The following is a 21571-nucleotide window of genomic DNA, read 5'->3' on the forward strand; positions in this document are numbered from 1 at the left end:
AAAAAAGAAAAGAAAAAAAAAAAAAAAAAAAAAAAAAAAGTTACAAAGTGGGTTGAATTTTTTAAATTAACGTTTTTTTCTTGCTAGTGGGATTTCCAGCCAGTGAAAAGGCGCGACAGGAAGAAGCAGAAAAGCCGTGAGCGAGACAGAAGAAAGATGCATGAAGCTGTCCGGCTGCTGGCTTGCTTGGTTTCTATGCATTTAGTTGTCGCTTTAGGGTTGTGGTGACGGCGACGGAGCAGTCAGTGGTGGGCTGCCGATTATCTGCCTCTACATAGTTACATCTATCTATGTCAATTGCCAGGTGTGTGGATGGCTTTGGAGACACAGCAATCAATAAGCGAGCGAGGACAAAAGAAAAAAAAAACAAAAGAGTCAGCCTGGAGGTCGTATTAACTGACGGCTAGCTCGGCTGCTGCTGTATAGATGAAGAGTTACACGACGGGATGCGAGCTCGGTGACAGAGCAGAGCAGCCGGTGGGCGAGAAGCCGAAAGACCAAGACGAAGGCGAAGGCGAAGGGGACGGTGGTGATGCGATTCCAGTCCACCCGCTGGGCGTGAAGCCCTCTGGCAACGGACTGGCAGCGGCAGGAGACATACGGCCTGCCATGGGCGTCTTTGGCTTGCTGCCAGACGAGCTGGTGCTGACGGTGCTGGAGTCGTTTGATGCCTCGACGCTGAGACGACTGGGGATGACATGCAGGGCTCTCTATGCATTTACCAGGGCAGAGGAGCTCTGGAAGGCTCTTTTCATACAGTAAGTAACTAGTTAGTTGTCAGTTATTTATACTTGGCTGTCTGGTCATGTTGTCTCTGCTAACGTATATCCCAGGGCATCACCGTCAAGCTTCTCATGGCAGGGAGACTGGCACTCGACATATCTCAACCTGCCGCAGTCAAAAGCCGCCTCGCCAGACTGCTCGCAGCTCTTCTCAGACACGCTGCATCGGCCGTTCCAGTGTGCCCATCTCTCCCTGGCCGCTTGCTATGACATACCGTCTAGGAACAGGATATCCCGTCTGGCCAATATGACTCAGGCCGAGTTTGGCCAGTCATGGGCAGACAAGCCCTTCATCCTTACCGAGCCAGTCAAACAGTGGCCGGCCTTCAAGACATGGTCTGTCGGACATATACTACAAAACCATCCAGATACCCTCTTCCGTGCAGAGGCGGTGGACCGGCCGTTCAGGACATACGTAGACTATATGAACAACAACTCAGACGAGAGCCCGCTGTACCTCTTTGACAAAAACTTTGTCTCCAAGATGGGACTACCTACTGGCCCTGAAGAGGCCGTCTTTCAACCACCCTCGTGTTTTGGAACAGACTTGTTCACTGTACTGGGTAACCAGCGGCCGGATAAGGAGTGGCTGATCATCGGCCCTGCAAGGAGCGGGAGCACCTTTCACAAGGATCCCAACGCCACAAGCGCATGGAACGCCGTGCTGCGAGGCTCAAAGTACTGGATCATGTTCCCTGGTTCAGCCTCCCTACCGCCTCCTCCAGGCGTCTATGTCTCTGCCGACCAGTCAGAGGTAACCTCCCCTCTCAGCATCGCAGAATGGCTTCTCAACTTCCACGACGAGGCGCGGAACACTCCCGGCTGTTTGGAAGGCATATGCGGCGAAGGAGAGGTCCTACATGTCCCCTCAGGCTGGTGGCATCTGGTAGTCAATCTGTCAGAGTCGATAGCCATCACGCAGAACTTTGTGCCTCGTAAACACCTCCGTTCCACCCTGGACTTTATGAAGAATAAAGCTGACCAGGTATCCGGTTTCCGAAAGGACATCGAGGACCCGTATGGCTTGTTTGTCGAGAGAATGCAAGAAACCTATCCGGACATGCTTGAGCTGGCCCTGCTTGAGCTGGAGGCCAAAAAGAAGAGAAAGTGGGATGAAGTAGTCAAAACTGCGAATGATTCTACCGCTGACTCTGCAGCTGGAGGTGGAGGATTCAGCTTTGGATTTGGCGACGACGACAGTGACGCCGAAGTGCCTTGAATAAGTTCCATCTGTCATGTAACAATACCAACAAAAAGAATAAAGATTAGAGAGCTACGTCATACAACGCTCAACATCACCATCATCATCATCATATATACACCTCTCCTCTTCATTGGAGAACCGCCAAAAATCAATCAGTGCACCCGAGATACCCGCCCAGCTGCACTTTCGATCAATGACACGAAACAGTCTTGGAGGCAGATGACTCTCCAAACATGAGATGTCCCATAAACGCACCCGCGGCCACGGCCAGCATGATCCAGCCATTATACGTCATAAACAGCAGCCTATCAACTCGTAAGAATTTTGATTGATGCCAAAGTCCGGGAGAGCAAGCAAAAACAACGTACATGATGATGAAGCTGTAAAAGACCTGGGCCGCATACAGGCCTGCACGGGTGACTTTCGCTTTCCGCTCCGCGACGGATCCTCTACCTGTCCGGTCTGAGCAGAGCAGTGAGCTATTTTCGTCTCCTACAGCTGTACCGTAGAGCCTGTGTGGTATCGTTGACGCTGACGCTGACGCCGGCATTGGCTGCGTACAGCCGACGTCTTCCATGAGAGCGAATTGTCAAACCGGCCGTTCATGAGACGACGCAGATAAAACAAAGGCAGGACAGTGAGAATTAAAGGGTAAGAATGAAAATTCAGGTTACATACTGGATGGCAGGTCCTTTTGCCCCAGCGTCGCCAGCTCGTACTGCCGGGTAAAGTCTCGCAGGGCCTCGTAGCCGGCGACCAGCAGGACGACGGCCGCCAGCGAGAGCAGCAGCGAGAACAGGCCGGTGACTCTCCACTGGGGGAAGACGATGCACAGGTTTTTGGTCGAGAAGGTGAACAGCATCTAGCAGCCGTTAGTTGAAGATCTTATAACCAGTAGTAGTTGTAGTACAAGCAACGAATAACTAGTTAGTAGACTGACGTTCATGCTGCACTCGCCCATGTCCATATCTCCATGCTTATGGTGGTCCATCGTGCAACGCTTGATCTCTATATCCTTCAGCAGAATATCAAAATATTAAAAATATCAGAATATAAAAAGATGTAGAAGATACAGAAGATGCAAAGAAAAGGCCGGCGGCGATGCTGCGCTTCTTCTGCGCTTCTGCTTCTTATGCAGGCGTCGCAGTGCAAACAGTGCAAACACTGCCTTATCTGCTCTTATCTTCTCAGCTGCATCTCGAAGAACACGAAGAAAGCTGCAACCAACAACGCCAGCCGTCTCTCTACCGGAGGTTAAGTTACAGGATCACCGCCAGCAACACCAGCAACGCCAGCACCGCCGACATCACCAGCCGTAAAGCGCTTGCTCTTGACCGCGATGGCTTCGGAAGCTCCCGCGGCGCCCGCCAATGCAACCACCACGGCCAACGAGTCGTCCGCGGCCGCTGCGCCCACGGCTTCCGGCGCTGCTGACCAGCAAGCTCCTGCGCGCGGCATCCCTTACTACGAGAAGCTAAGGCGCGAGCTGCGAGATACCCTGCAGAAGAAGCGCCTGATGGACAAGAACCTGGTATTTACAAGACCTCTAGCACAAGCTTTATTGTTTCTTTTGGCTTCGCACCAGTGACTGACTTCATAACTTCTACCCGACAGGCCGCTCTGGAAGAGTCGATATACCGCTTCGAACAGTCCTACCTCGAGGAGACGGGCGCAGGCAACATCATCAAGGGCTTCGACAACTACATCAAGGGCGCGTCGAGCCTCTCGAGCATGGGAGGCGGCGGGATCGGTGGCTCGTTTGGCTCAGGCAACGGTCCCACGACCAGGCGGAAGGGTCAGGTGGCTGACTCCGACAGGGTGTTCTCCCGCAGCTCGACCAGTTTCATGAGGGTGTGTTGATCGTCGGTTTTTTTTATATATATGAGTTTATTTTTGCTGACTCTCGTGCCTAGGACTCCCCGGCTCCGTCGAGTGCTCATACGACTCCCTCGCATGCCCAGACGCCTACGTCGACTGCTCCGGGCATCAAGAGCGAGGGTAAAGAGGGCTCTGCCGCAGCAGCAGGTGGTAACAAGACGGCTGCAAATAAGAAGAGTAATAGAAAGTCTGTGGGCGATGCGTCGTCGGCACGTCGGGATAGAGAGACGGGCGACGAGGGTGATAGCAAGCAGCCTCTCAAGAGGTTGAAGATCACGTATGTTAGAGGAGAGTGACCCTCGTCCTTTTCATTTTGCCTTTTTAGCATTTTGTAAAACTACCTAATAGGGTCCATGGACGGTGTTTTGGGGGTTCACGGTGGGAAAAGCGATATATACCTTGGGGCTTGTGGATGCTCTCGTCTTCCTTTTTTTTTGCTCAACAAGTTACACTACACATTTAGATAGAGGTGTCATGCATAATAGGATCAATTTCATTGCACAGATTTGACCACATACTATCTGCCTAGCTAACTAGTTGCTTATCTAGTTACGGGGTAAAAAAACACTGGATCGTCATCATTAAGTGGACATGGGGTAACTAACTAGAACTTGTGAAAAATGAATGTGATAAGAAAACTCAAAGCAACACATTACAGCTGAAGTCTGTACGTTGCAACTTCAAAGGCTCTCAGTACAATGTTCACACGCCGGGGTCCAGATCCCTCGATCGGCAGTTCTTCCAGATCATCTTCGAGAAGGTTACACTTGAACACCTTCTGCACCTTGAGATCTGTCTCCAGGACACCCGTGCTGCGTCCTCCCATCGAGTCGAAGATACGCACAATCACACTCTTGCCTTTACGGCGTGGCAGATCGTCGTTAGAAACATCCTCGTCGTCTTGACCACGCTTCACGGTGTCCAGAACAAGTGCCGGCGTGGCGTCGACCAGTCTCACGGCTTGGAAATCTTGCACCGTCTCAGGTCCACAGGCTGATTCGATGGCTAGTGGATGGTTGAAGTTGTACCCTGCTCTGACAGTGCGGTAGTCAAGTGGACCAGAGTGTGGCAGGATAGCGTACCGGATGCGGTGATGACCAATGTCTGCGGTGTCATCGGGTGCTTTCGAGGCACGGATGAGGGAGAGCCTCATCATGTTGCCTGCGGTTGCAAAACCGTACTTGGAGTCGTTCAGGATAGAGACTCCGTACCCGCTCTCGGACAGATCGGCCCATTTGTGGCAGCATACCTCAAACTTGGCCATGTCCCAACTACAACGTGCGCGATGCATTGTTAGCATTATACCCCGTCTTTGCAGCTCAAATCAAAAAAAAAAAAAAAGAAAAAAAAAATATGTACTTACGTGGTGTTGTAGTGGGTTGGGCGTCTGGTGATACCAAACTGGCTCTCATACGATGCCTCGGTGTTGCGAACGTCAACAGGGAACTCGACCTTGAGGAACTTCATCGTCTCTCGCCATTCAACCTCGCAGTCCATCTCGACCATAGGCATGCTATCTTTGGTCTCGGCGGAAAGGCTGATGGTGGTCTTCGCCCAACTCTTGTCACTGATCTTGGTCTCAGTCACAACACTGACCCGGTGAGGAGACTGTTCTGCAATCTTAGTCTCCGTGGAGGGCAATTCCTTGCGTGAGTCAAGGTGATAGACCTCGACATCCCAGGCTTGCCAGTACAATGGCTTGTCGTCGAAGATGACAAATTGGTTGGCTTTTCCTCCCTTTGCAATCACTTCGCGCTTTGCTTTCACATCAAAGAGGGAGGTGATCACGCCTTTCTCGACTTTGACCACCAGGCTGTCATTGCGTAGCTCAAAAACCCCGGCGTCTACTTCCTTCACAGAAAGTGAAGCAGACTGAGTGGAGCTCAAGGGCTCAACCTTCATCACTCCGGTGCCACCGCTCACCAGGGCGTACTGGGGAGAGCCAGATGAAACGCCCGGGTTATTCATCCTGACAATCTCAGAGCGAGGCCAGGGAAGGGTGTTCAATGCAACAAGTTTACCGTCTGATCCAGACTCCTTGCTCTGGAATCCAAGCTCCTTCATGGCTTCATTTCTAACCTTTGCGCCAATCCTGAACACTTCAGCATAGAAGGCATCGGACTCATCATAGCACAGTCTGATTGCGCTACCGGGAAGACAGTCATGGAACTGGCAGAGCAAGACTGGTTCCCACATGTTGTCAATCTCCTTCTTGGGGTATTTGTACGAGGAGCTCCTGAGGGAGGCTAGAGTGGCAAGAAGCTCAACCTCGCGGAGGAGGAATTCTCCCTTGCGGTTGTTTCTCTTGTTATTGGATTGGGTGGTATAAGTTCCTCGGTGGAGTTCAAAGTACAGCTCTCCATACCAGGTTATAAACTTGGTTCCCTCCACAGCCTTCTTCTCAAGCGTTGCAAAGAAATCATCGACCGAGCCTCCAATGGTGACACGGGGCAGCAGTCCAACAGTGTCACTCATGCCTCTCTGTCGACGTAGCTTTTCGATATGCTCGAACGTGGGGCCACCACCGCCATCACCCTTTCCGAAGACAAGGAGAGAGGTGTTGTCCTGGTCCATGGACTTGTGCTGGGTGATACTACGCTTAACATCACCGAAATGAGCTTCGGCAGTATATGTCTCTGACGGAGGCATATGGCAGATGACCTGGCTGCCATCCAGGGCAACCCAGTTAAAGGTGGTGTGCGGGAAGTTGTTGATGTTGTTCCAGCTGAGTTTCTGGGTAAAGAAACGGGTCATCCCAGCCAGGCGGCAGAGCTGGGGAATCTGAGAGGAGTATCCGAACGTGTCAGGCAACCAGAATGTGGTGCATCGTTTACCGAAACGGCTCTCGAAGTATCTCTGGCCATACAGGAACTGACGAACCAAAGACTCACCGCTGGGCAGGTTGGTGTCATGCTCAACCCAGCTGCCGCCAATGGGCTGGAAAGAACCCTTTTTCACCCAGCTCTTGACTCGGTCAAATGCATATGGGTATCCTTCCTCAAGCCACTTGAACTGTTGTGCCGAAGAGCAGGTAAAGCGGAATTCCGGGTATCGCTCCATCAAGTCACACTGGGTTGACCAGGACCGAGCTACTTTTCGCTTTGTTTCAGCAAACGGCCATAGCCAGCAGGTATCGATGTGGCAGTGGCCCGTTGCAAAGACAATGGGCTCGCCTTCGGTTTTGTAGACATCAGGAGAGTCAACTTTCGTTCCAATGTACTCCTGGGCAACCTTGCGTGCCTTGATGATAGACTCCTGGCTGCCATTGCCCTCAATGAAGGCATCCATCATGGCATTGCCAACTATCAAGGCCTTGTGAGCCTGCCAGGAATCCGAAGGGAACTCTCTAGCAGCATCTATGACCATGTCAGCCATGCTTGAACTTTGATCCTACGTTGCTTGACTAATTACTAACCTCCAATCTGCCAAAAGTCATAGTTCAAAGCTCGTGCCTGGAGGTTGACAGCTACAATCTTAGCCGAGTCAAGCCTGTAGTACTTGTTTGTACTAGGAGGCTTGATGAGATCGCCGTCTGAGTTGCCAAATAGGCCATTGCAGGCCATCTCGATGTAGAAGATGTGTGGTGCACCGTCTCTAAAGTCCTTGGGGATAATCCATTCGGTTCTGTCGCCTCCAGAGAGACCTTGCAATGGCCGGCCATCCTCGGTCCAGACCATTCCTTCGTTGTTGGCATTCCAATGGAACTCGAGGTGGTCATATTTCCTCATGTCCTCGGGAACCGTGAGCTGTATCTTGAACCAGTGAGTCGACCAGCTGGGCCCAAACGACTCTCCTCTGCGAGTAGGCTTGAACTCGTTCTTGACGGCATCCTTGAACGATGGTCTCTCGAGGTTTGGCACCGAGTAGACCCAAAGCTTTACGTACTTCTCATCGTCGTTGAGCGCGTAGAAGAACTTGCTGTATCCCCGCACCAGCTGTTAGTAAACAACGGCAACGTCATACATCTGATGAGGCTGTAGATGGCACGCAAGCTCACTCTAGCAGGTTATGGCCCTGGTACTGGCCTGTAGCCGTGAACTGGCGTAGACGGTCCTTGTAGATGGACGTGATATGCTGGCCAACGGGCTGTTCAGCAAGCACAGGGTAGATTGGAGCCTGTTTGGGAGCTGTCGCGCCCATGGTTTCTTGCTTCGCCAGCTCTGGTATACACACAAACACACACAGATGGTGGCCTAGAAGATAGACACTGGCTGTTTCACTGTGCACGACGTGGTGCTTGGTGGATGTTGCGTGTTCTCTACATCGTCTCGAGGGGTGAAGACGGCGAGCTGTCTTTATATAGTTGGTGATCGGCGGCGTCCCGTTGCCCGGCTCTAACTAACTAGTTAGCCTACCCCGCAGGTTTCTCCACGGGATGCGCAAGCCAAAAGCAAGGATGGGCATCTGGGATGGCGAGACTGCATCAACGACAGACATCGGCTTGACCACAGTTGGGTGATGGATGCGGCCTGACTGCCAGAGAGACGCTGGGATTCACAGTGAGTTGACAGGTGAGCTGTTGCATAACTAAGTTGGTTGTTGGAGCTGGTAACTATATAGATGTTTTGCCGACGCTAGTTATCGCCGGATGGATGGCTGCTGTAGCCGACTCGAGCGTTACCGTGGGACAAGTACCAACACAAACTTGTCACCATCCATGAGGCCGCAGCCCCTGATCCGCTGGAGAGACTTTGAGGAACAGCCCACTGATAGCTTAGTCCAGGGACCAGAGCGGTCGAGAGCCTGGTTGGGCCGGGTTCCTTGCCGCGTCGCCTGATCCTGTGGTGGTCATGCACCGAAGCAATTTGAATGCCAACCGGAGTACGCATCCTCGTTGACGGCCTAACCAGTTAGCTACACGGATAAGTACCAGTCTCGAAGTCTCCTGACTCGGCATAAACTGCATGTACCTAAGGGATATTGGATATCTTCTGACTCTTATGGTTATGCATGTAAGCTGCGGGTTGAATAGTTACTTGTGACATCTAGGCTCAAAGATGCTCTGGATGGCCCCCTGTTGATCATAGAACGACAGGAAGCACAGAACAACCCAAGTCATAAAGCTCATATCATTAACTAGCTAACTAAGTCGTCCTAGAACATATGCAAGAAACAGATCAGAACTCCCATGACAAAATCATCAGATACCCAAACATCAAGTTAACATTACATCTTCCTTACAACCAATGAGGAGTCGGGCCAACCATCACAATCTTACTCTTCAACTCTTCTTTTCTTCTTTGCTCAGCCAGCTTGTTCGAGCTAGAACCGAATGCTTCCCTGGAAAATTCAACAGTGGACCGCCATGCGTTGCCATTCCTTCCCAACCCAAACCACTCTTCTCGCCTGTTACCTTCCCCGGAGCATGGTGGTGCAGTCCGGGGGGTGTTCAACGATTGGATTTGTGGCTCACTGGCATGTCGTCTTATGACCTTGGGAATCAGCTTGTTGAGATAGAACAGGCTAGACTTCTTTTTCTTCGGCTTGTTCTTTGATAATGCTTTGACTCCGTATAGCTGGTAGTCACTTGGAGGGATGGCAAGCTGCTTTGGCCTACGACCATTCTCTCCAGTCGGTGGTAAGGGAGGGGACCGGAAAAGACCAAACCCTCCTGTCTCTTTTCTGCTGCTTGATTCGGTGATCTCGTTGATCATGGAGGTGCTGGCACATGTCGTGAACGAGTATAACTGGGTGCGGTTCTGTGGCTTCTGCTTTGTTTTTGGGGAGCACTGTTCATCATCAACGTCCTCCACGCTCACTTCGGGAACGTCAGGTATGGAATGCTGTTGGATAAGCTCAATATACGAGGATGCGTCAGGGAGGTCGCTGGCCTGAACGCCTCTATGATAAGAGCTTGACTTTGATGTCCGTTGGTTCAACAATATTTTGCTGTGTCGTGGATGAGGCAAGTGGCAGAAGCACAGGCCTGAATTATCCTCAGTCCTCGGAGACTCAACCACCAGCTGGTCATTCTCTCCCTTGCTGACTTGTTCGTCAATACCCTTTGCTCGTATTCTGAGGCTTTCAGTACCCCGTCTCGGCATATCCGAAGAAGAACCCCTTTTCGGTGTTTCCCTATCATCATGCGACCTGCTGTCCTCAAGTCTTGTTGAAGCCCTCACCAATCCTCCATTACACGTCTGGAATACCGGATCCGTCGAATGGCGTGCGCGTTTTGCTGGGCTGGAAAGATGGTCTCTGTCTTGTCTCCTCCATCCGGGTGAACGAGGAACCGGTGATCGCTGTCTATAAAGCAACCGCAGCTCATCCACGGAGTGAGCATGGGAAGGTCCCAGGTTTCTTTTATATACTGCACTCTCACGATATCCATCATTAGGACGCTGGTATCTGGCGCTGCTGAGGTACTGCTCGTCTGCGGAAGAAGAGCCGGAACTTCTCTTTGGCGGGCTAGGGAGTGGTTTGTCGAGCTTCCATCTTGGTATGTATATCTTAGGTGAGTTCGGCTCTGGGGGAATAACCTGCTCCAATCCTTCCAGGGAGGATGAAGGTAGAAGAGGATGCATGCAGGGCGCCCGAGGTGCTATTATCATCGTCATCTTGGTTGGTAGGCTTTGGGGTTGCTGGGAATATCAGAAAAAAGGGAAAGTAAAAGTAAACAACCCCAGTCCAGGGTAATGAGGGTCGATAATATACCAGGTATGTCTCGTTGTTTGTACTGTCAATCTAACCCTGCATGCGTGCTATATCATTATCAACTGGTTGATTGTAGGGGGATTCAAACATCAAAGCCAATGCTGAAAGAGGCACAGGGCATCTTCAATGATACAAAGGTACAAAGGATAATGGGCACATTTCCCAAGGCCATTGCCGTATCCGGCTTGCATCATGCATATATAATTGCCATTGGGACTCTCGCACGATTGATCCAACGCTTACTATGCGTGCTATGTTACTACCGGGGAGACTGGAGCTGGTGTCCTGTCGTTAGTGATCGCGGAGGCATATAAAAACCAGCAGCCAACGAGCGAGTTAGTGGGAACATACCTGCGGCGTTACCCGGGCAAATCAAAGCTAAATATGCAGCCTGCAGGTTAAAATTCTTCGTTCGACTTCTAGTGTTTGAAAGTAAAATAACTAAAGATAGGGTCAAACAAAGGAAACCTATCCTGATCTACAGACACAAAGGGTAACCCATCACTAATTTATCGGCGCATGAACCCGTCCACAGGAATTTGGCGTAGAGTAGATAAATAAAAAAAGCCTCATCTTCTTGAACTCCAAATAATTACCCCCCTAGAAAAAAAGTAAATAAAAGTCATCATCATGATTCCAATGCGGTGAATAGAGTGAGTGGGTAGGGCTGTGTCATGTTAGTTTTGCAGCCTTCTCAAATATCTCCGGGGTTAGGGTATCTTCACGATCAACAACTTCGCTAAATCGCCCGAGAGACCTCAACCTGGAGATCATGTCTTCATCCCCAAGGTGGCTGTTGTGTTCGAACTCCGGCTCTTCGTCGTATGCAACTCTTGCGGCATCAACTAGGATCCGGGCCGTCATGCCGAACACTCGAAAGCGCTCAAGACCCAACGACGATTTCTCCTCTTCTAACTGGTTAATGGCATCGTCTTGCTCTTTGCTATGCTTCTTGGGTGTAGCAACTCTCTGATTCGTTATGGCAACGAAAAAATGGTGCACTGATCCAGTTAGCAACGAATACACTAGTTATAGATCCAACCTATACTGATAGAAAAGGAAAAAAAAGAAAAAAAAAAGAACATAGACCTACTTCTCCACTGGGTTGAGTTCCACTGTGTCCATGATCCCTCGTACCAATCACTCGGTTTTCCAGGCAGGGCATCGTCTCCCTCTTCCCGGGGCTCATCGGTCACTTTCAAGAAGTTATGGAACGGGGCAGTGAAAACAGCCGCCACTTCTTTGGCGTCTAGTTGGGGTATAAATGCTTCTTCAGGATCGGCGTCTTCACCCGTCTTTTCGTTGTAGGAGTGTAAGAGCGCAATACATGGGCGGACAGCAAGTTCTGTCCGGGCCAAGCTGGCCGGCAGCTCACACAGATGCTCAACCCAGAAGGGCGACGGCATCTGCTGGTCTATGTTTGGTAGACCAATCTCCTCGTACGCTTCACGCCGAGCAGTTTGGAAAGGAGTCTCACTTGGCCCATCCGCTTTTCCGCCAGGCAAGGCCGCTTGGCCGGGATCTAAAGTAGTTGTTAGTTGTTATATTGACGTGATTGCTGTGAAGTGGAACATACATGATTTGAGCGTGCTTGCACGAATGGTCAAAATGACCCGAAGATCTCCTCTCCGATCAGCAAAGAGAAGTAATAATACCGAAGCCTGTCTTGTAGAGGGCATGGAGTAGTAATTCGTTGGGGGCGGAGTGTATCTCCTCAGACGCTCAATGGCATTCTACCGTCCCAGCAGTTAGATGAATGATGTTTCACTACCCAGCCATTCTGGAACGATATGATAGTGATCGACTGCATGAGACAATGCATCTGTCGACTCATGCAGACCGCAGGGCGTCCTTTTGTGTGTACATGCAGGAGTGCTATATTTACTGACCTTGGATTCCTGGGATAGCGGCGCCATCTTTCCTTTCACCGTTGAAGATCCTGCGGCGCACGAAAATGGTCGAATATGAGAGATGCTACTATGGCAACGGGCTAGATCTAGAGCGACAGACCGCAGACTCTGCCTCATATCTCTCCTGTGAGACGTGATGCTTGATATATGTATGCACTTGGCCAGCCTCATGTAAGTACAGACAGGCCGTGTTGGGTTTGCCGCATCTCAACATCTCAAGGGCTGGAGTTGTGCCGAGGTCGGAGTTGGGCGCAGCAGACACGGTCAGCCACCAAACAGCCGTCTACCAGAGTATTTATTAAGTCAGATAAGATATATATATAAACTGTTACTTTTGAGGAATAACGCATTAATGGTATCAAGTAGGCACTTTTTTCGTCCATGATCTAGCTAGTTATGATGATATTTCACCCCAGTGATTGACCAAAGCAACCATTTTCTATAACTACAAGCCCTCCTCACCCCAGTCTAAACCAAAACATATCAAATCAAGAAGAAGATGAGAGAACAAAGGAAAGGGTTGGGAGGTATGAAAGGGCAATGAATCCAGGACATGATGCAGAGTAGTGTAAGCCCATCTCACCAGGGCGGAACCCTTCGTCAAGGGGAGGGAATGACAGGAGAATGCGAGATTTGGATAAGATAATTACAAGATAAGGGGATAAACAAATACACTTGTTAGAATTTAGAAGGAAACGAATGTCGAACTTGGGAGCGTGTCGACTATTTACTGCTTCTTTTCTTCGGTCTGGTCCTGCTTGGTAGACTCTTTTTCAGCAGCGGTATCATTTTCCGTCTTTTCAGGCTGAGAGGTAGACTCGGCTCCAGAGGATGCATCCATGTGCTTGTCCTCTTTCTCGTCGATATCCTCATGGTCCTTGGGCGCCGGCATGCCCGTATTGCCGTTCTCAGTGATCTGTTCGTTCTCTTCCTCGATAAGCTCCTGCTGTTCCTTCACGACCTCGAGACGCTGTCTGTTAGTAGCGGCTCCCTCAGCGTTATGGACCTCGAGCTCGATCTCATGGAACAGCTCCTCGGGGATACTAGAAAGTACAGATCGGAGAGCATCCATCTGAGAGGAGATTTCATACTCTTGCGAGTGCTGGGTATACATGTATGCATTGCTTAGAACGAGCAAGGTAGATGGGACACCCTGCTTCAGACGTAGGTCAAGCCACATGGACAAGTCATCCCGGAGCCTAGCAGGGGAAAGGCCATGGGTTCGGAGACCGCGAGACGCACATGCCATCTGAAGCTCGGGGATAAGCAACGAGTCAACTCCCTCGTATGCAATGGCCCTATCATCACGCTTGATCTGGCGCATTCTGACACGGATGGTATATCGGAGCATAGCATCAGTGCCGAAAGTGTTGAGATTCATGTACTTGCACATTGCGACCAGTTGGGGCCGCGACAAGTTGTCCAGGGTCAGATCATCCTTGAAGATCTTGCAGACGGCTATAACATCTTCATCCGACGGAGTTTCGCCAGTTGCTCGGACTTTTCGGAAGAATTCAGTGAATTCTTCCTTTTTAGCGTTCATCGGGCTCAAGGGAAGGCCGGTCTCTCGCAGCGTTCCCTGTAGGAAATTGGAAACCTCCTTGCGTGTGCCTCGGAGAATGGCGGCCTTGTCATCCTTGGACTTTTGGCCCTCGTAGGTGCTTGGTAAAAGGTTGGGGAAGAGTTTGAGAGCCACAGGGAGAAGCAATTCAGCAAAGGGGATGATAACAAAGGCAGAGAAAGGAACAAGCCGGGCCAGATCTCGGACGGTTCTTTTCAACTAAACCAACGTGTCAGTAGAGAGCCAGAGATGAAGCTGTGCAGGTGTAACATACCTGTCTGTTCTCCCTTCTACTCAGTTCGTAACCCGCAGCCATCTTCAGCGCAAGTTTGGAACTAATCTTCACCTCTGCAGCCAGAAGTTTCGTCCCGTCCCAGTAATGCTGAATCTCCTTCTTGATCTTCTGTCCGATAGTCAACTTCTTAGGCTCCTTCTTCTCCTCTACCTGGCCTTTCTCCGCTGCCTCCGACACAGCAACATCGTGTATCCTCCTCTCCAGCTCCTTAGACTCGAGTTCTATGCTATCCAGCTGTCTCAAAATCGAACTGGAGGTAGGCGGCTCCTTTGACGAGGTAGCCCGCGACTGTGTCTCCTTTGTAAGCGGCTGTTTGGCCTTCTCGACATCGAATCCAGGTGGTGGGAAGTTGTTTGGGTTGTTGGATCCTTGCGATGTGGATGGGCCGGTTGAGTAGCCACGCCGGAGTTGCGCAAGCTCAAGGCCGACCGATGGCCGAGATGGATGAAAAGATTGAGTCCGGAAAGCGGAGTAAGAGTATCTGGCGATGCTGAGGCGTCCAGCATCTGCTGCGATTGTTAGATCAGAGATCAAAAGGGGGGCCGGAGGACAGAGGAGTATGATGGGTGTGTTTGCATACCGCTCTGCATCAGCCTCCTTAGAAGTAATCCATTCTGGCCAAGGTTCCGCACAGCCATGTATGCGTTGAGTATGGGGAAATCCTGGACAACCGCTCAAAATGATAGAAGACAGGGCAAAAATATGAAGTACTCGCTTTCTGTTAGATGAAGTTTCTAGTGTTTCTGGATGTCTGACGCTTCTTCAGCTTATGGTCGGGGCAAAAAGTCCCCAGTGATTAATCCTCCGGCCGCTGGATGTCAGAAATGCTACGGACAAAATATTTCGCCGGCGCCACCAAAAAATTGGAACCGGGCTAATCGTGGATTCATGGACGGCTGAAGGCATCTTAACGTTATTTAGGTACGAAAGGGTGTTCGATTTTACAGAGACAGCGCCAGTGATAGAAGGGGGCGTAAGGAGTGATTTTTCGCTGTGGTGGGTAGTATTAGGATTAGATGTGCGGACAAAAAATTAGTCATGATCCAAGAGGACATCAACGATCAACAAGGGGGGTATATATGTACATCCTAGGACTCTGCAAACATAGTAGAGGCATCACTAACAAAAGGAAGCAGGACATAAGATGAAATCGTCGACGGGGGAGGGAGTACAAAAATAACAGCGCGTGTTAAAAAGAACGCTAGACAGAGGCATCCTGGGGTCGTCTATTTGTAGTATTATGAGAGGCAGGTTCATCGACCAAGGCGCCGGTAGAGGTGGCTTTGGAATTTGCGTTGAGATCAAGATTGGTGATAAGTTGGCTTGGTTCGACATAGGGCTGCTTGGGGGTTGTCATGACCACGCCGGTGAGAGAGGCGGCCTTTATTCCGTCAGGATCCTGGGGGTCAGCCACGGCCGTGAGAGCTTCAGGAGACATCTGCCACTTGGCCACGTCTCTCTTCAATTGCTCGAGCTCCTTCTGGAACCGCTTTCCGAACACGTCGATGTAGAATGTGGCTCCGTTGTAGATACTCCAGATGAACATGACGGTCAAGAAGGCACTGCTTGCCCACTGGTACCAGAATCAGAGCGGACAGGGGACAATCGTGAGGATGGCGTATATATACTGGATCATCATGAAGGCTGGTTCTTGCAGTGGCAGGGAGAGGTGAAGCACGAATTTGCCGATCCACGTTTTAGCATAGGATGGACGGAGCCAGGTGAAACTAGTTGGGCGGCCGGCAGCAATCTTATCTCTCTGGCGCACAGTGATGAAAAAGTGGTAGCTCAGCTGCCAGATGGCGTAGGGAACAGACGCCCAGATCATCATGGCTCCCAGTGTGTAGTGTTCGGGAGAGCCTGGGGCGCTAAACTTGATCCGATACACCGCCGGGAATCTCGTTTCTAGTATCTCTGGGGGTGTAAGATGCACTAGGCAGTGCAGGGTCACCGGCGGCATAATATGGATGAACAAGCTGCAGTTACAGTTAGAAAAGACGGCCCAGTTAGATATAAAGAATGAACTAACTTACCTGACAACTTTGTCTATGCTGTGAAAAACCATCGAGTTTCTCCACATGGCAATAGCCACGGCGTTATTTCCGTATGCCAGACACCACGTACTCAAAAAGAGCCGTTTGGAGTTGGGGAACACCCACATGCTAAGGATGGTGAGGAGGTTGACAAAGTAACACAGATCAGCAAGGAAGTAATGGTAACCGATCTTGCAGTATCTATAGTATCGTTGGGGCATAAAGTAGATAAGCTGGCCGGTGAACCAGAGGTAAAAGTAGGTAGGGAACGCTCCGAGCAGGTAGCCACTGATGAATACGTTGAGCACACCAGCAATAAATGAAATCTTCTCTATAGCCGTGACTGTGACGGTATCGTTCCAGCGGACAGCAAGTCGTTCGACCGAGCTCTTCATCCGCTTTCGGTATTTCTGCAGCTGCTCTTCCGAAGAAGGCATCCTCTTTTTGAATTCACCGACGACTCTCTGGCGAGCCTGCTGGCTGGTTGACCTGAACTTCTCCTGATGACGCTTGACCCTCTCCTTCTGCGCGTTGAGCGAGGCCTGCCACTTCTCCAGCTTCTGTGATATGGCCAGGTTGCCGAGCAAGTCGAGTACGGTCACTCTCTCGACCGGTGTAAGCGGCTCCCAGTCCTCCTGATAGGAGCTGCTCCCCTCTGACGAGATGCGAGAGAGCGGACTGAGTGCCAGGGGGCTTCGTCCACCCTCTGGAGTTGTAGCCGGAGGCTCCTCCTGCGCAACAACAACTGTCTCGACATTGCCCGAAATGGGAGCAGACTGTGACTGCGGTAGGTTGACGGGCTCTGACTTGACCCGCTGTAGGTCGGGACGCTCCATGGCGGCGGTCTGCGTTATCACGAAGGGTTGCCGTCTGAAAAAAAGCTATTCTCTGTATTTATTGTACCGGAGAGGAAGAAAATATGGTGAGGAAAGGAGGAAAAGGGCCCAGCCCGTTCGGAGCTATGCTGGTCTCTGGGGGATGCTGCCTAGATTCTGGCCATGGGTGTCTCGAGTCAGCTTTGGGGGGAATCGATCTGGAACACGGCCACTCTAGCAAAGTCCCAAAGGAGATAAGCAGGAGGAAAAAGAAAAGCTGGACAAAAGCAACGATCTCGTTGGCAGCAGAAAGACAAAAGAAGAAAAGGAGACGAGAAACAGGGAGATGAGAGGAACACTTACTCACAGCGCGCGGGCGGTCATTTATGTGCTTTATATATACAGGTCCAGGCGATCACGCAAAGGACAGGCTCTCTCCGACTTCTCCACGCCCACGCCGACGGACGCCCTCGTGCTGCAGGTGGCGATCGAGCCCTTTTCAGCAGCGCGCAGAAGCAAGCTCGGTCCTGTCCTGTGTTGCCTGGTCTCGCTGCACTGCCGCTCTACCGTTCGGCTCTGTGTGCGTGGACGGGGACGAGGAGGAGGAGGAGGAGAGATCCCATGATGCTGGCGCTGGGAGGCAGCCTCCAAAAGAAACGACGGTTGGGAGTCGACGGCGAGCCAGCTGCTTACCGGAACGGGACTGTGTGCACGGACACGCGCGCGTGGTTGGTCGCTGGGCGGCCAGCGCAGTTCTAGAAGAGGCTTAGTCAGAAGCTTAGTCAGTCATCGCTGAGGTAAGGCCTCGACAAAAGGGGACTAGCGCTGAAAGGTTAAGGTTTCCATTTGTATAACGTGATATAAAAGTCTAAAGGTTAACCTGGCGAGCTCTACCAAGGTTCCTCTGTTGGTCAACATCTCCCTCGTAGCCGGAATAATATACATATCTCTACCTAATTTATATTGCTTTCCTGAGCTGTCCATGTTATTTATCTCCTCATAACCATGCCGTAAGTCAAATAATGTGCTTTGATGGCTCACCTCCTTTCGCTGACAACTGGCCACCAACTCAGCCTTCAAGCCCCTATTCCAAAACACGCCTCCATTCCACCTCTCCAGCACCAATCTTCCCAATAGACCATTGGTGTCGTCACCATCTAGGTTTCCAAATATCTTTTCGCCTCCGCTCTCCAGATGGAAGTTCTAAATATTGAAACTTGATAAGCTTCAGAGGACAGTTTCGAGAACATCAGAGTAACAGCTTGCATGACCTACTCACCCGTTATTCTGCATCCACATCCCACACCTTAAAGGATTTGTACTCCACATTTTGGCACTTATCGCTGTCCGTGTGTAGTATGATAGTGTTTGGATCGCAATCATCCGAACTGAAAAACACGGCGTAGAAGTTGTCATCAACTTTTCCCGTGCTCTTGACTATGACCGATTTAGCCGTGCCGGCAGACACTGTACTGCACTCCTGCCCAGGCCCAGCTACCTGGACGCCTAGCTGCTCGCTTCGACAGTGTTCTCCCCTGTAGAATCTGAATTCGAATCCTTGCGTGGGAAGGGATAGGCCTACAAGAGCCACCAACGGAATGAGAGTTCGAGAATGCATAATTTACTCTAGCACAAGGGGTATATAGTCTTTATATCGACAGCGGGACAATGTATTATTTGATAATATCGGATGATGGTCTTTGTATAGCCTGGGGCCTATCAAAGGGTATAACTGTGAGAGTCGAATTCCACGTTAAGGTAATTATTGTGAGGTTTGAAAAGACAACAGTCGAAAGACCTTTTGGCCATGTAGTGTCCATCTCAACGGGTTTTAATAAAGCTGCAGACTCGATGTTGCCAGCGGTGTCCACTAACTAACTCATAATCTAGGGAAAATTTGGGGGTGGCATTGTTGGTTGTTCCAGCGTAAGGCTGTGATGCGCGTAGTCATCCCCATCACCATACCCCTGTACACAACCGGGATTACTGATATTCTACAGTTTTTGGGCAAGACGTTACGGCCCATATGCATAATGTCTTGCTATTTATAATATTATCTAAATATATGTTTCAGGAAGCCCTGGACCAGATAACTTCTTTCGCCGCTCAGCCAAGAAGTAAACTAGGGATGGGGTAATCATTGGGTTGGTGATATCCAAGGATTAGGTACCAGCTACACCAATATGGATGTAAGCTGGTGAGTCAGCGCCATCCATAGTCTACAGTGTAGTAGCAGTAGTCACATACGCCGCTCTAAATGCATTATGCATAGTCATATATATTAGTTATACGACCAGCACCAGTTTCACTTCTATAGGAAGCCTGATTACTGCTCAACTCGCACGCAAACTGCTCCATATGATTGAGTCAAAATTGTACCTTTGCATATAAGCCGCATTTGTCAACATAATAAAAAGCGCATCTGTAGGAGCTATGTTACCACATCACTGGATTATGGTAGGTCCTGGAAATGCGGTTTGAGAGTAAACATTCGCATCGTAGCAGCATGCAGTCGAAGCGGTTGTTGGAGCATGACATATCAAATAACCCGCACCCCCGGCCATGGAGGTTGTTTGAACTCTGTGAGGGTTGATTAGTACCAAGATGAGCAACGCAGATATCATAACTTGGCATGCTCCTGGGGCCGTATATATGTTTCAGGTTAAACGTCCATCATCAAATCCCATGTTGGAAAATGGAAAGCAAAAATTATTATACATATGCCACTGGAGTGCTGCCATGACTCGAATCCCTAAAGTTAACCTTATCCAAATTCAAAGCAGCACTTGGACTCACCTAGAACTCACTCCACCTCCTTGAACTCCACTGTATTCTTCGAGAATGCACATCCCAAAAGCATGGAAAGCAGTCTTCATCCTGCTCAACCATGGCTTTATGCTCTTCTCTCCAGCGATCGCAGCAGGAACTATTCCTCCATTGGCGGCAAAAAATAGCCTCGTCTTCGGCACAGCCGCGGAGGGTATCCAGGACGAACCGGCTTCCGTAAATCCTGGCCTTGTATTGCGAGCAGCTTCACCAAACAAAAACATGAGAAAATGTGATCGGTGTCGACAACGATGCAAACCAATGATGATTCATGATCGCAAAGATTGCACGAAATGCAACCGATGCCCACCCGGTATGCATCCCGACCGGGCGCAGAAGAAGTGCCTCCGCGACAGCAAAGACGACAAGAAAAAGAAGTTCGAGGACAAGAAGGACAGGGAAAAGCGAGACTATAACTTCAAGAAGAACTATCACAAGTTCCGACCCAAGCCACTGAGGTTTCAGAGGAAAGTGAGTGTCGAGAGGAAGAAGTATAAGGAGATCCAGAATATGAAGAGAGATGCACTCAATCGCATGAAAGTACGTCGGCTTGGAAAATGCGCCCTCCTCACACCCCTAGCCATAAGCGGAGAAGCGATTGAGAAGTACAGCACTGGCTTTTTTGACGAAAATTTCATGGACAGCATGGAGCTCCTCGATCTCTGGCCGGAGGAATTGAAAGATATTGAGCCGAAATATCTGGACCAGAGCGTATTTACCGATGAATATCTCGATAAGTACGTGGACTTTGCGCAAGAACACTATACCAAAAGGTCCATCGATGACGCCGCTCCAGGGGATCAGGTGCAAGGCGAGAATGAGCAGGAGACGGGGCTCATCATCAGTCCGTCATCCCGAGACCTTTCCATTCGTTCCATCGGAGCCGTGGATATTGACCGCCGATGTCCCTTCTGTATTTTTGTAGTCATCGCGAGAGCCATTGCAGCAGCCGTGGCCAGGGTTGCGGGTCGGGCTGCTGCTAGAGCTGCCAGTGCTGGTGCCAGGGTTAGCAAAATCCTCGACGATATCGCAAAGAACATCAAACTTACCAAGGGGAAAGGCTCTAAGACTTATCGAGAGCAAAAGGACGCTGCAAGAGAAATATCAAAAAATCGGAATTGGATGAGATGCCTTCGCGGGAACAATCCCAAGTGAGATATAACCATCGTCTTGTTGAGCATTTCCATATTTACTCGACGACGTTGTTCAGCAGTTTCCTGTATTTGATATCGTTTTTCTTCTTATTACTTGCCTAAAGAAGCTGTCATTGGGGAGTGTTGGGGGTTTAATGGAGTTATTCTCCTATAGTATATGAGTAAATGTTAGGTAGGGAGAGGAGGAGTAATAATAATGGATAAGACGCTGTTGCAAATAACCTGTCCCTTATTGTGGCTTAACACTATTCCTAATTAGGTTAGTTAGATTAGCGCAAGCTGGGGCGCTCTTCGTTAATACAGCTATCCAATCAAGCCTTGTTGAGCCTTGCAGGAGACCCACTTCTTAAAGTACACTATAAATAGGTGCCTGACAACTCCTGACGTGCTCAACTCCCCAGATACAATACAAACAGGAGTCATATAGGTATTCCTCGACTCCTCCAAAGGGATGTAATC

General features: G+C 50.2%; 7 protein-coding genes across 7 annotated transcripts; 2 read left to right on the forward strand and 5 right to left on the reverse strand.

Moving 5' to 3' along the window:
- Nucleotides 1-426: 426 nt before the first annotated feature.
- On the forward strand, nucleotides 427-2001 carry TRV_05263 (uncharacterized protein; the record flags this gene model as incomplete). Its single annotated transcript, XM_003020586.1, has 2 exons — nucleotides 427-758; nucleotides 834-2001. The coding sequence occupies 2 exons, from the start codon at nucleotides 427-429 to the stop codon at nucleotides 1999-2001; spliced, it is 1500 nt and encodes a 499-aa protein (XP_003020632.1).
- A 2515-nt stretch (nucleotides 2002-4516) lies between these two features.
- TRV_05265 (uncharacterized protein) lies at nucleotides 4517-8004 on the reverse strand (the record flags this gene model as incomplete). Its single annotated transcript, XM_003020587.1, has 4 exons — nucleotides 4517-5135; nucleotides 5228-7220; nucleotides 7280-7782; nucleotides 7862-8004. 4 exons carry the CDS (start codon nucleotides 8002-8004, stop codon nucleotides 4517-4519), a joined length of 3258 nt encoding a protein of 1085 aa, XP_003020633.1.
- Nucleotides 8005-9041: 1037 nt separating this feature from the next.
- Nucleotides 9042-10388, reverse strand: TRV_05266 (uncharacterized protein; the record flags this gene model as incomplete). The annotated part of the gene is made up of 1 exon (XM_003020588.1): nucleotides 9042-10388. The coding sequence occupies one exon, from the start codon at nucleotides 10386-10388 to the stop codon at nucleotides 9042-9044; it is 1347 nt and encodes a 448-aa protein (XP_003020634.1).
- An 802-nt stretch (nucleotides 10389-11190) lies between these two features.
- Nucleotides 11191-12434, reverse strand: TRV_05267 (uncharacterized protein; the record flags this gene model as incomplete). Its single annotated transcript, XM_003020589.1, has 4 exons — nucleotides 11191-11543; nucleotides 11612-12040; nucleotides 12095-12251; nucleotides 12408-12434. 4 exons carry the CDS (start codon nucleotides 12432-12434, stop codon nucleotides 11191-11193), a joined length of 966 nt encoding a protein of 321 aa, XP_003020635.1.
- Nucleotides 12435-13155: 721 nt separating this feature from the next.
- TRV_05268 (uncharacterized protein) lies at nucleotides 13156-14922 on the reverse strand (the record flags this gene model as incomplete). The annotated part of the gene is made up of 3 exons (XM_003020590.1): nucleotides 13156-14208; nucleotides 14264-14793; nucleotides 14865-14922. 3 exons carry the CDS (start codon nucleotides 14920-14922, stop codon nucleotides 13156-13158), a joined length of 1641 nt encoding a protein of 546 aa, XP_003020636.1.
- Nucleotides 14923-15485: 563 nt separating this feature from the next.
- Nucleotides 15486-17153, reverse strand: TRV_05269 (uncharacterized protein; the record flags this gene model as incomplete). Its single annotated transcript, XM_003020591.1, has 3 exons — nucleotides 15486-15846; nucleotides 15913-16152; nucleotides 16318-17153. 3 exons carry the CDS (start codon nucleotides 17151-17153, stop codon nucleotides 15486-15488), a joined length of 1437 nt encoding a protein of 478 aa, XP_003020637.1.
- A 2820-nt stretch (nucleotides 17154-19973) lies between these two features.
- Nucleotides 19974-21113, forward strand: TRV_05270 (uncharacterized protein; the record flags this gene model as incomplete). The annotated part of the gene is made up of 1 exon (XM_003020592.1): nucleotides 19974-21113. One exon carries the CDS (start codon nucleotides 19974-19976, stop codon nucleotides 21111-21113), a length of 1140 nt encoding a protein of 379 aa, XP_003020638.1.
- Between the last annotated feature and the right edge of the window lie 458 nt (nucleotides 21114-21571).

Source organism: Trichophyton verrucosum, assembly GCF_000151505.1.
Source record: "Trichophyton verrucosum HKI 0517 chromosome Unknown contig00397_1.f1.exp, whole genome shotgun sequence".
Taxonomy (NCBI): Eukaryota; Fungi; Ascomycota; class Eurotiomycetes; order Onygenales; family Arthrodermataceae; genus Trichophyton; species Trichophyton verrucosum.